At 31.0% G+C, this 14,200-nt stretch overlaps 1 protein-coding gene and 1 long non-coding RNA gene across 3 annotated transcripts; one reads left to right on the top strand and one right to left on the bottom strand.

The window, feature by feature from the left end:
* Positions 1–2,952: 2,952 nt before the first annotated feature.
* On the top strand, positions 2,953–4,944 carry LOC120163418 (cytochrome c oxidase copper chaperone 1-like). 2 transcript variants are annotated; one of them, XM_039173357.1, is made up of 2 exons: positions 2,953–3,039; positions 4,396–4,944. In XM_039173357.1, the coding sequence occupies exon 2, from the start codon at positions 4,424–4,426 to the stop codon at positions 4,661–4,663; it is 240 nt and encodes a 79-aa protein (XP_039029288.1). In that variant the 5' UTR covers positions 2,953–3,039; positions 4,396–4,423; the 3' UTR covers positions 4,664–4,944. The 2 variants fall into 2 exon arrangements, with proteins under 2 accessions (XP_039029288.1, XP_039029289.1); XM_039173358.1 differs by lacking the exon at positions 2,953–3,039 and adding an exon at positions 3,466–3,496.
* A 741-nt stretch (positions 4,945–5,685) lies between these two features.
* Positions 5,686–6,205, bottom strand: LOC120163419. The gene is made up of 3 exons (XR_005519648.1): positions 6,041–6,205; positions 5,895–5,933; positions 5,686–5,786 (listed from the first exon to the last, which is right to left on the bottom strand). It is a non-coding gene; the product is annotated as an uncharacterized LOC120163419 (long non-coding RNA).
* Positions 6,206–14,200: the final 7,995 nt, after the last annotated feature.

The raw sequence follows: 14,200 nt of genomic DNA, 5'->3' as shown, positions 1-14,200 counted from the left end.
CCGATTGCCCAAATTCTATTTTAATAAAAAAAAAATCCCTTTCCTTCACCAGCATTGAACGAAACCAAGAACCCATTTTTTCTAATAGAAGCAACAAAGTTGCAAAGTTTACTACAAAGTATAAACCCAACATTGAATGCAAATTGCCAATCTAATCAAACCCCTCATTTCTTCAGTAAAATTAACATACGAAAAGAGTGCTTTTTCCCTAGGAAAATCAACAAAACTAAAACCTTCAAAAAATTAAGGAAAAGTAACACTTCCAAAACAAGCTTCTGAAATGAACAAACTAATGCAAGTTCAATAACACCCTTGAAAATGACAGTCCTTTATAGACTCAAATTTCCCTCCACTCTCATCCAGTCAAACTACTCGAAACCCCAGAAATTCTAAACTCTACCCAAAAGCTTTAAACCCGCACCAAAAATGGAAAATCTTCCTTTTTTTCAGGTACCTTTAACAAAAAGCTTGTTACATATTACAGTCAAAGGAAAAAGATTGACAACTCTAAAAAGTAAGAACCCTAGAAAGATTTTAGTGATCTAAACTTTGCAAATAAAAATGGAAAGAGAGGGAGAAATGGATCTAAAAGAAAGCTGTTTTTTTTCTTGGACTTTGTAGATTCTTTCTCTCTTTTTTTACATATAAGAGAAAAGGTATTTTTGGTTGAGTTTGGAAAAGCTGAAATTAATGAATTTTAATATTTTCCTTTTTATTGTATTTGACTGTGTAAGTGTTTTGAAACCCAATGTGTAAAAAGACATTCTTGATTATTTGATGATTCCACGCGCTTTATGAATGGAAGTTTTTGTTTTATTGAATAACTTTTTTAATAATAAAACTATTATTCTGACAATAAAAGTTTTTATAAATGATTTTAATTTATGATTATTAATGTATTAAATATTTATTTTTATAATAATTAAATGTACAAGTCTTCGTTATAGACTTAATTTTGGATTATTATTATACCTTTATTTTGGACTTAATTTTATATTACATATTTTTAATTGAGTTAACGTTGTGATCATATTTTTAATAATCTATCAATAAATATTAGATGTATCGGTAAAATATGTTTTACTTTTTAAGGAAAACATGTTGATTTTAAATTGTGAATACAAAATTGTTCAAAAGAATAACCTTAAACCCTAAACTCGAATATAGAATAAGTCTGAGAATTTTTTTGATTTTTTTTATCAATCTAAATTCAAACTTTAAAAATAATGGCATGAGAAACAGTTACAAAAGTCTTGAAACATAGGTTATAAAATAGATAGAAATATATATAATATAATGATTTATGGGTTCACTTGCTGAAGTGGAGCGTGAGAAATAGTTCAAACTACCAAATATTTAAGGTAATAAAGAAGGAAGTGAGGAGAAGGTCGTTGGACGAGAGCGAGGGAAGAAGGTCGTTCGGTTTTCTAAACTTTTTTTGAGTTCTTTTTAGGTACAATGACAAAATTCTTCTCGACGTTTGTATAAATATTTATTTTGTTTCTTATTTTTGTTTTGGGAAATATTTTATTTCTAAATTTTAATTTTTGATTAAACAGTCTTCGTTTAATATAATTTTTTTGTTGATTAAAGATAAAATATATTACTCACATGATATTTTCACACGAATTTAATTATTAATATAATGCATATCATATATTCAATTTAGTGATGTGACATATGTTATATCATCACTTTTGGTGGTGTAACATATATCATTAGAGGCGAGCATTCGATCAAGTTGAGTGAGTAAATAATTTCGAGTTATTCGAGTTGACGAATCATATTTTATAATTCGGAGTTGACTTGAAATTTTTTCGAGTCGGTCAAGTTTATAAGATTTGAGTTGAGTCGAGTCAAATTTTTTAGTTTCTATTTAAATTTAATTATAAATATTTATAATATTATGATATTATTTTCTTTTAATTTAAAAGTTATTTTATAACAATATACAATATATATATTATTTTTTATATGTAATTTACATATAACATACAAAGTTGAAGGACTCGACTCATTAAAATTGAAAATTAATCTACTAATTACTAAAAATTTCGAGTTATTCGAATTGTATTTTACAACTCGATTTGAACTTGAAATTTTTTGGACTCGAGTTTTGCTCACTCCTATATACCACTTTAGGAGATAATAACATATGTTGATCGTGATTCAATTAACAATTTTCATTTGATAGAGTCGGTTGTAAAAATAAAAAATGAAAATGTTCGAAAATAAAATACTTTAGAAAAAGAATCCGAAACAAAATAAATATTTGTGCAAACATTAAAGATAGCCTTTCGTTAAGAGTGTTAGGTGAGAGAATTATTATTTATTATTTTATTTTGAATAACTATTTAATAATTATATAAATTATCTTATTAATCCAACATCATTATTAATAAGTTATTGCTGGATTCTACAAGTGTAGATCCAAATGTCATTATATTCGTATTTTGTTCTATTTTAACTAATCAAAATATATTGTTGATTTAAAACAACTTTTAATTTCATCTATGTTGATTTAAATTCTTTTTTGTTTCGGTTAAAAAATTCATAATACAATTTTAATAATTAAAATGAGAAGAAAACAGAAATCTGTAGTGGACAAGAAAATTCTCATGTTATAATCAATTTTATTAAAATCACAATCACAATAAATTTGTACGAACTAAATGATCTCGGTGATAAAAGAATAGTTATTATTTCTTGAGGTTGTAGTTTGAGCACTGTAGATGCCAAGGATATAAGCGTTCAATGTTAAATAATTGAGAATTATCTTTGAACATAACTTACCCCTTATTAATAAAAATATATTAACAAATTATATATACATTCAAAGTTAAATTCAGCCCATGTTGTTGCTTCTTGGGCTTCATTTTCTAAATACTATACGAACCTTAAAAGGCCGAGTCCAATTCCTTCATGGAAATAAGCATTTTCCTTTCTTTTCTGTCCTTGATGACCTTCCATATACCTATAGAAAAGCCATCAGCAAACACAAGTTGCCGGATCTGAATCTTCCTTTGCTTGAAAGTCAGCGTGAGTTTTTCTTCCATAATTTATATCTTTATTTGTTTATCTTTGTATTGATATTATTGTTTTCTGTATATTTCTTGATTCCTAGCAGAAAAAGGTTAAGTCGACATAGGAAACAAACGAAGAAGTAAAAGAAAAAACGTGTTTTTTTTTTCCGAGGGAAAAACCTGTATTATGGCAATAAAGATTCAATTTTCATCACTTCCAAGTAAAAATGTGATTGATTCTTTCTTTCATCCATCTGGGTTTTTCTTATTATGTTGAATAGTGGCTGCCTTTTCTTTTCCTTGATGAAATTTGACAATGTTTTTGGACTAAATTGTTGAGTTGCTCTTTTGTTTTAGAATAATTAGAGATGAAATGATATACCATTGCTGTTGCTGTTACCAGATATCACTGTTTGAAATTCTTAGATTTCAATGAGTAAAGCTTGCATTTAGTCTCAAAAAATAATTTTGAGGTTGCAAGAAGAATTTTCTCCAGTTTATTTGAGCTGGCCCTTTCGATTACCAAGTTTTTAATTATCAAATTGAATTTGATTTGCTTTGGAACTCTTGCATTGCTGGACTTTTATGATTTAGTATTAGTATTAGGTTGAGTTGTATGATTGACTCTTATATGACCCAGTGGTCGTTAGATACATCGGTTCATAGAATTGGTTTCAGGTTCTTATATTTTGCTTTCACCATATATAAAGAATCGAAACTTATGTTTTGAGCCTTGAGTGATATTATTTGTTTCCTGAAGTTCATTTGTATTGCTGGACTTGTTTGTTATGAGTATTGGTGTTCGGTCGAATTGTATGATCGACTCTTATAAGACCTAGTGGCCGTTAGATACATCGGTTCATAGAATTGGTTTCAGATTCTTATATTTTTCTTTCACCATATATAACGAATCGAAACTTATGTTTTGATCCTTCAGTGATGTTATTACTTGTTTCCTGAAGTTTATTCGATATGTTAGGGAGATTCTTCCCAATTCTTTTCATTAGAATCAAAAACGTTAGATAAGTGTAATTTGTCGAATGGACCTTCGATTTGGCTATTGTTTTGGATAGGTGATTATTATTATGATATAGTCATTAGTATGAGTACATAAATTCCAAGTTCAAGTAACATAACCCAGGCAGTTATAGGCATACTTTGTTAGATGTGCATTTGCTTTTCACAATATTTGATTAATTGTACACCATACGGTGCAAATTCACAGATATGATTCCTCGTTCCTGTTATTAAGGCCAATGTTGATTTCCTTCGGCTTTATAATGAAATTTCTTCATTTTCCTCGTTCCTGAAACTTTGATTCTGTTTTCACTGCTTGGTTCACCGGTTTCGCTTCTCTGTATTTCTCTTGCAGTATCTTAGAATCACTTACTACCGACAAAATGGGTGGATTGCCTACACAAAATAGTTCTGCCTTGGCTTTGTCTGGCTTGCAGCAAACTCAGGAATCAGCAAAAACAACACCCGCTGCAGAATCAAAGCCAAAGAAGAAAATTTGCTGTGCTTGCCCTGAGACAAAGAAGCTCAGAGACGAATGCATCGTCGAGCATGGTGAAGAAGCTTGTGCGAAATGGATAGAGGCTCATCGTAAATGTCTACGTGCAGAAGGCTTCAATGTTTGAGATTGACACAAAAAGTTCATAGGATGAAACCATTTACACAGATATGATTTGATAAAATCTAGGAAATAATGGGAAAGGAATACATTTTCTTGGTTTTTGGTGTTGAATTCATTGTATTTTCCTATCTTGTGAGCCTGTTTGAACTTGTGAAATCTTTTGGTGGTAAGAATGACAACTTGATAAAGCAAGCAACCCTACATGAACAGATTCTTGTAATTCTTGTCTTTTTTAAATCTTTATATCTAGTCTGATTCTTTTAACCCTTGATTGATAAAGAAAGCTGCCATCTTTTAAAGCTTGAAGGTAGGGCTGAGCAAGGAAGTTGAGAAAATCGATCTGAATCATATTATGCGATTCGATTTGGTTCAGATTTTTCATTTTGCGGTTCGGTTTTGGTTTGCTTTAAATATCTAATTTTATAAGTCAGTTGGATTTTCTATATGAAATTCGTTTGTTTCAAATCAAATTGAATTAAAAAGGAAAAATAAATAATAATTCAAATCAAATTCATTATAGATTTGTTACAAGATAAACTTAAATAGTTGCACTCCTAAAATTGATAATATTATTTTTTTGTGAATTCAAATTTATGTTTTTTTGAGTGAACAGTTAAAAATTGTAAAACTGAACCAAATTGAATAGAAAATTTTGGTGTTTATGTCATTCGGTTTCGATTTCAATTTTAGAAAATTGAAGTGTGATTTGGTTCATCTCTTATTAAAAAATTTAATTGAACCGAACTGAATCGAATTAACCCTTAGTATTTTTATTTTAGAGTTTCATCAAAGAATGATTATTAGAATCAAAAGAGAGAGATGTACTAATAATACTTCATTAGCCAGATAAGGCCACGGCCATGGCCATGGATATGGACACTACATCACAGTAAATAAGGACACACCAGACAGGCAGACAGACCTGAAACACAAACTACAAACAGAACACAAGTTATTCAAATCCAAATTCATTATTTTCTTTTAGATCTTTCCATGATCTAAACCATGGCCATTGTTCTATATTTGCTTAATGATCGCATGTGCAGTTGGTGCAGCTGCAGTTAGCACCGCACTTGCAGTTGCCATCGTTCTCAGCTGTAGCATCCATCACGACAGTGTTGATGTAGCTGGAAATAAACAACATAGCATATAATCAGAGCATATAAGTATACATATATCGATATCGAGCCATTAACCGTAGTTCGAGTAACATAGTTATGGATTATGTATCATACCTCTTCTCAGTCTCAATGACCATGGTGTTTCCCTTCTTCCTGCAGACACAACATGTGTAATACACTTATCATATTCGTATTCAAATAATATTATTAATACGAAACTAAATATGATACATATGTCATGGATCAAATGGATTACTTACGTGCATTGGCTGCTGTCAGAGCAGTCGCAGTTGCCCGCACTTGTCAGACATGGTGAATGTGGGAGAGTTTTTGAACGTGAAAACTATAGGGTTTTTCTTGTAGTTGTTGAGGTAGCTTGCAATGGATTTGCCATGGTTCCATGGGGCTGTATTTATAGATGAGGAAGACGACCGAAGTAGTGCAGAGCGAGGTTAGAGGTAAAGGTAAGGGGTCCACATATGCACGGAGAAGCACACGCTTCTTGTGGAAAAAGTATGAATGAATCTTTATAATGGAGGGCTTGGCCTCCTCTCATGTCCATTTCATTTCTCTTCAAGTTTGAAAGAAGATAATACATTACATCGATGGGTTCAAAAATATTTTGACAATATAAACATATATATTAAAAATATAAAATATTTAAAAGGAACATAAATAAAATTTAAAGGTAGATACTGTAAATAAAATATGAAACTAATAAAAGAAGATTTAAATTTTAGATATGGAAATGACCATCCAGCTCAGTTGGTAGAGCACAAGGTTTTTACTCTTGAGGTCGTGGGATCGAGTCTCATGGAGGGCATTTCATAATTTGAAGGTCTCTTACGGAAGTTGCTCTCAACCTAATATTAGGGGCAGCCTACTATCTTACCTCCCTCTTACCCCATTACATATGGGAACAAGGGGCAATCATTTTAAATTTTAGATATGATATTTTAATTATTTTATATACTTGTATTTGATATCTATGTTTGTTATTTTTCCTATAAAATTAAAGGTAGACACTGTAAATAAAATATATAATTAATCAAAGAATATTTAAATTGTAGATATGATTTTTTAATTATTTTATATACTTGTATTTGATATTTATGTTTGTTATTTTTCCTATAAAATGCAAAGACTATCCAAGTTCGATTTTACTTCTAAATAAAAAAAATATTAAACATTTAAAAGTATTTAATTTTAATACAAAGATATTTATTTAATTAAATTCGTTCAATTGGTATTTGTGTTTGTATATATTCTTTTATTAATTTAGGATGATTATAAGACAATATTTTTTTTTGTTAAAGATTCAAAATCATTTGATAATAAAAGTTCTAACATTCTGGCAGTTTTTGGTAGGGTTGTTCAATCGGTTAATTCAATTAACCGACCGAATCGAATTACCCGAAATTTATTAACATAATTTTTTTCTTTAACCGTTAATCGAACTGAACTAAGTTCGGTTATTTAGTCAGTTAACCAAATTAATCAAAATTTATATATTAAATATTTAATATGTATGGTTTATTCGGTCGGTTAATTCAGTTAAAGACAAAGTTTAAACACCCTTAAAGCTAAATAATATATATACTATATTAAATATTTAATAATTTTAATTAATTCAGTAAATTCAATTAATTAACCAATTTCGAAACGAATTAACTGATAACCGAAGTTTGAAAAGAAAAAAACATTAATCGTTAACCGACCGAACCCAAAATTAACTAAACGATTAACCGATCAAAATTTTAATTCAATCAGTTAATTATATTTTAACTGAATTATGAACAGCTCTCATTTATGGTGCTCGAATCTATGACTTCAAGAGATAACAACCATCCTTTAACCACCGAGGTAACTTGATACGTAATTGTGTGTATATATGTAACATCCTCAATACCGAGTTAGTGACTAAATTGTAAAGTCTCAGAATTTGGCGGTTAAAATAAAATGAATGAATAGTATAAAGATTTATATGTAAATTATTGTGTATGATGGAATTGAAAGGAAGAAGGAATGGAAGGACAATAGAGGAATTGCAAGGAAAAATAATTAAAGAAAGGATAAGTATAGATATAAGGATACACGTGGATGGAAGGGGAGAAAACACCCAAGGCTTCCAGAGTTCTCTTCTTCTTCTTTCTTCCTTGTGCGTGTGAACCAAAGCAAAGGTAAGATTTCTGATTATTGAGTTTCTTGTTAAATTTAATATTGGGTTTTGATTATTAGATGATAACTAAGCTTAAGGAAAGCTTAAGTTATCTTAACATCAAAGGATGATGGAGTTAGGAGAGATTTAAGATTTGAAGTTCTTAAATGAAATCTTGGAATAGAGTTCATAACTAGAATTGAAAGTTAAATTTGACTTGTCATCAATCTAGTTAAGATATACGAAGTGTTAAAAGCAGAATTCAAACATGTTGAATTATTGATGTAATTCTTGAATTACATATGAAGGATAGGATTTGAAGGTTTAAGATGAAATAAATGAGTATAAATTGGTTTAAGGATGTGTACTAGAGTTAAGAATGAAAAAGGGGATTAAACATGAAAGATTTAATCCAAAATGAATGAATTTTCGGGTTCAAAAAGAGGATTCTGGGCAGAGTGCATCGATGCATATTCATAGTGCATCGATGCATCAAGGTTAAAACCCATAAAGTGTTTGAAGGTGTATCGATGCACAAGTAGTGCATCGATGCACTCTTTTAAAATAAAAAGATCGAATGCAATTAGTGCATCGATGCATAAGGCATGCATCGATGCATCCCATTAATAATAAAACATCGAATGCATTTTATGCACTGATGCACAAGTAGTGCATCGATGCATACCTTCATTAAAAGAGGAAATTGACATTTATCTTAATCTAAAGAGTGAACCATTAAAGTATATTAGCTATAATACTGATATAGATCCATGTGTGATTATGTAGATATTAAAAATAAGCTTATTCCGGAACGATCAAAGGATTAGAATCGAATCAAAGCAAAGCTAAGGTGAGTGCATACTATATGTATAGTATAATGGAATAAGACTTGTGATAAGTCTAATTCCTATATTGATTTTCATAGTACAATAGTTGTGAACATGCATACATGATAATTATTGTAATACATGCAGATGGCATATATATGTTCATGTGATTGGATAAATGATGTATATATATGAATAGATTCAAATACACATGTGATATGATATGTGATATGAGAACATGACATGAGCTACATGATCACAAGAGAAATGACACGAGCTACATGATCACAAGAGAAATGACATGAACTACATGATCACAAGAGAAATGACATGAGTACATGAACATATGAAATATAAGAATAATGCCCATAGTATACGATATGAGAGCTATAGGTGTAATTGGCATGCCATGAGTCGAGGGTATAATAGTCCTTCGGGATGTAGTAGTCCTACGGGACATATATGATAGTCCTTCGGGACGAATACTGAAATAAGGTTAGGTGCCCCATGAGAGAATTGATACGAGCTATGGTGACAGCATTAGTGCACAACCTCTATGTACTCACATACCTCTATTCTCAATAATATACATGGGCAATTGAAATACAAAGTAAAGTGAAAGTGGTACAAGAAGGTAAGTTTTGTACATGCATGATATGATTATATATGTTATTGTGTAATAGATACATGCATATTAAAATGTCATGAAGGAAATGGTAAGAATGCATATTCATGAAGATATTGTTGCATATTCATTTATTGCCTCACTAAGTCTATGACTTAGCGTGTAAGTGATTTACACGTAGGTACCAAAAAATAAGAAGATTCAAAATAGCAATGGCACGGACAGCAACATTACTAAGAAATCAGATCAGAAGTAATTGACAAAGTATGTATTTTGTTGTGTATAAAGTGTTGGTATGTAATAAGTAGTTAATTACGAATGCTCTGATCGATTTTGTATTAAGTGGTCTCTTTTATGTAAATTAAAGTGTTTTGTTTTAATGAAAGTTTTAAATTCCCGGGATTTTTCTTTAAGAATCAAAGTTTGAAAAGTCAATGTGACATCTCGGACTTGTATTCGGGTCGAATATGAGTTAGGGGTGTTACAATATATTTAAAAATAAATATAATAATAATTTTTAATCTTACCTATACTTGGTATATGCTCGTACTCGTATTCAAAATTTATTGTTGGATTGGTTGATTTGATTAAGTCGACTCATTTAAGTCGTTTATCTCTACAAAGATTGGTTGGTTTGATTATCAGATACAATAATGGATCAAATTGGAAAAAAAAATATTAGAAACGATCAAATTAACAGTTCGTTCACTCTTATATCTTTCTCATCTATAATAAAACAAACAAATAAATAAATAAATAAGTAATTATTTATATATATTTATATTCAAAAAATCCATCAAGATCATGAAAATAGAACATTTTTTTGTCCACTTTAGATATGGTTCTAAAAGTGTAGGGCACTGGTATCCCTCCTATTCACGCACGTAAATGTTGGGAATAAAGAACATAATTATTGGCCATCCAATTGTAAAGGCATCAATCTCCCTTTCAAACACTGAAATAGAATTTCTTTTTTTGGTTCACATACTTTAAAAAGTTTTTAATCCCTTTATTCTTAATCATGTTTGTTCATGTTCGATTTGACATCGACTCACGGGCAAAGTTCTAAATTGTATTTAGGAAGGGTTATAATTGAATTTTTAATTTTTTAGGGGATACAGTATAATTTTATCGTTGTACTAAATTATAACTTTTCAATTTTTGAAAGGACTAAAGAAAAATTATACCAACTTTGAGGGCCAACCCCCTGACGACCTTGCTTCAATTGGAGGATAACTCAAGTTAAAAACGCATAACCAGCAATGGTAAATCACCAGGGGCCAATCGTCTATGTGCAACAGTCGCACAGCTTCCAGTGCTTAGTAAACGTCATCGCATCAAATTGCGGTTGCAAATTTTATTGTGGATGTGATTGTGGTGTCGCGGTTGTGAATGCTGCAGATGTTACATTAGTGTTGCGGTTATCACGGACGTGATCTCTTCCTCAAAAATTACAATACATCTAAAATATTATATTTATACATTTTACAGTTATCTTTTAATATACTAATATTAATATACTCTTTTAATATTTTATTTTAAAAATAAAAATTTAATTTTATAGATAAAAATTTATTAAAAACAAATATAAACCATAAAAGTGTTATCATACTGGATAATGAATAATAACAATTATAATGTTAATAAATAACATATAAACAATATTACTAAAATCATATCAATTTTTTTTATATTGTAGCATAAAAATGTTCAATTTACATAACTTAGAAAAAAAATACATAACTACAAATATAAAAATTTTATATCTTATAGTTCACCATCAAAATAAAATAATTTAATTAATTTAAATTTAACTAATTTTAAACATAACTATTACGATATTATTAACGATATATATTTATAATCTAGATTTAAGAATTAAATTAGAACAATTCATCTATGTAATTTTATATTTCAGATAATTTAAAGTTTGTTACGGCGTTGTAGCGCAATTTATAGCGTGTTGCGGTGTTACGTAACGATTTTTTACCGTAACAATCGTGATGCGGTTCTCTTATCGCGTTGCGCCGATATTGCGTCGCGGTAACATTCAAAAACGGCGTTACGCTACGTTGCAGCCGCAATTTAGTACTATGGTAAACGTTGAAGGCCTAAAGGAAGAGCCCATGTCATCTTTGCCAATGCATCAGCCACCTTATCACATACACAAATCTCAGACTCCGATTGCGTCGAAGCAAACCAATAATATACGACACCATCAGCGAAACTCGGTCCATTACCTAATCCTACATAAGCAACTTGATCGTATTCCGTTTCAACAACGACATTTCGCAAAACGAGATCTCTTGCAATCTCAAAATCAACAAATACATTCCATAATTCAGCATCCAATGACCTTCGTAAAGCCCGTTATCCAACCACCATTAGAGTCTCTCAAGACTTTCGTGCACCATCCGAATTCAATTTATACTAACAAATTGTCATGCCCGTCTCAAGCTTTCGTGCAACATCCGAATTCAATTTATACCGACTTGTCACCGTCGTTACGCGCGACCACGTGCCGCCGCGTGCGCGTGGTGCTTTCCCCTAGCTCACGTTTCTTCTAGAACAGTCCAAGTGGACCGAACCAGTCCGACCTGGTCTGAACCGAGTCTGCTCAACCCTAATCGATCTGAGTCAACTCATACCGAATTGAGTCAACCCGAACCGGTCAAGTTGAGTCAATTCACTAAATCATCTCGAACAGAGTCAACTCACTGACTTTTACCTGGTCGTTGATCTACCCGTTGACTTTTGACCTACATGTTGACTTTAAATTTGACCATTGACTTTGACCAAAAATCAAATTTTCCGAAAAGTCATATTTCATGTTTTTCGACATATTGAGTCCAAATCCGAAGTTCGTTTTGTCAAATTCGAACCCGAAAGCCTTCGAATTGACTGTCAAACTCAAGCATGCATATGTGAATTAAGCATTTATTTCAGTGCATCAAATTTAATTGAAGGGTCAAGTACTAATTAATGTTATCGTATATTTAAGGTATTTGAGGATCTCCTGACCGTTCGTCCCGGTTCCTCTTGATCTGTTCGTCCGCGATAACCTATGAATACTCGTGTAGTTCTATAACCCTATTAAATATTCAATTTAGAATACTGTTCTGATTATAACCCGATTATGATATAACATATGTTCTCGTACAGTTGAGGAGTGTAGTGAAGCTGATGCTCAATAGATCTCACAGACTGATTCATTTTACGAGGTGTGTTCCTTGTGTGTCATATATTTGTTTTAAATATCTGTTTGAAATATCGTGTGCACATGACTGTTTTATCTGATTTGCAATATGACTAGCTGATCTGATTTGACTGCGTTTGATTTATCTGTTTTAAACTCGAGTTCTAGTTTACTGAAGTTTTTAAGCATGTCTGTTTGATTTCTGTTCTTTGGTTAATGTTTTATTGAATTGATATCTGTTTAAACTATGAATTACTGCTACCACTTGTTAATGTTTGAAAAATGTTTTTCTTTGGGATACTCTAGGATCTTGTATGAAGTCTCTGTAGGTTCAGCTCGGCCAAGCTGGTAATTCCTTATATAGGTTCAGCACCAATCAACTGGTAATTCCCTATGGACCTAATGTGACACTTTGGTAGGCTTCTGGGCCCAATGGGCCTAGTGGTAAGACTTTATGGACCCTAAGGTATTCTCTTAGGGTGACACCTCTGCTATGTGCATTGGGTAAGTCCTTGAGGGCCTGAGGGCACCCCCAGGTGGAACCTACGCTTCAGCTAGGGTAAGACCTATTGATGTTTTAATAACTGTGATCTAAATTGATTTTAAAAACTTAATTGTATGTTTTATTTATGCACTGTTGGAACACACTCGGCTCCCTAGCTCATTCCCCCAAACTTTTCTCTTTCAGATATTTTGGATAGGCGACTCGTACCTGACACTTGGAGGATCGACACATTCGTTTGCAATTATTTTGGGTGACATGTGCATATATTTTGAAAGTGTTGGTTTTACGACGCTTATTGTTTTTGTTACTGATGTTAGGTTTGCTTCGATACTGATTTTGTAATATTTTATTTTACCCAATTTTATGACTTTAATTTACAAAATTTAAAATTTAATGCTATTAATTATATTTTTAAAGATGTTTATTCGTAATATGGTTTTAAATTATTGAAAAATGTTTTGGAAAACTTTACATTGATTAGCTAGATCTGGTCATAACACACAGGTCGGGTCTAGAGGGTTACATGATATAAAATGTCAAAATTAAAATTACCTAAATTGCACAGCAGACAAACCCATGAAACTATTGAATATTGAAATACAATGGAGAAAACCCAATAATGAACATACAAAGTAAATAATTGAGAGAACAAATCAAATTTACGAGATTCAACGAAATTATCGTCTACTCCTCGAACACCACAACAGATGATAACTTTACTATCAACAAAATATTACAATAAATGGATTTCCTTAGAATTCTCATGATATTACAAAGTGAGAGAATGAAGAATGAGAGAGGGAATTTTTGAGATGATTTCAAATGAAAGTGCTTAAGTCTATTTATAGTTGAGTTGGACTAAACCTAAAAATAACTTAATAGTTTAGGGGACTAAATATGAATTTTCCCATGTGCACAAGTTGGTCACTTGCCAACTTTAAACAACTTTCCAATATTTGATATCCATCATAGCCATTTGTCAACTTACCAACTTACCAACTTGAATCAACTTTCCAATATTTAGAATCCATCATACCACTTGTCAACTTAAATTAAATGTTGTGGTAGCAAATTTGAACTTTACTTCTTCAATGGCAATAAATTGGAAC

The sequence above is a fragment of the Hibiscus syriacus genome, unplaced genomic scaffold (genome assembly GCF_006381635.1).
Source record: "Hibiscus syriacus cultivar Baekdansim isolate YM2019G1 unplaced genomic scaffold, ASM638163v2 tig00111445_pilon, whole genome shotgun sequence".
NCBI lineage: Eukaryota > Viridiplantae > Streptophyta > Magnoliopsida > Malvales > Malvaceae > Hibiscus > Hibiscus syriacus.
Note: the sequence above shows the minus strand (reverse complement) of the source record. Positions and strands in the feature narration are given on the sequence as shown.

Bases quoted from the DNA above. Each gene is read 5' to 3' on its own strand.
- LOC120163418 (XM_039173357.1), top strand. From the start codon at position 4,424: ATGGGTGGATTGCCTACACAAAATAGTTCTGCCTTGGCTTTGTCTGGC.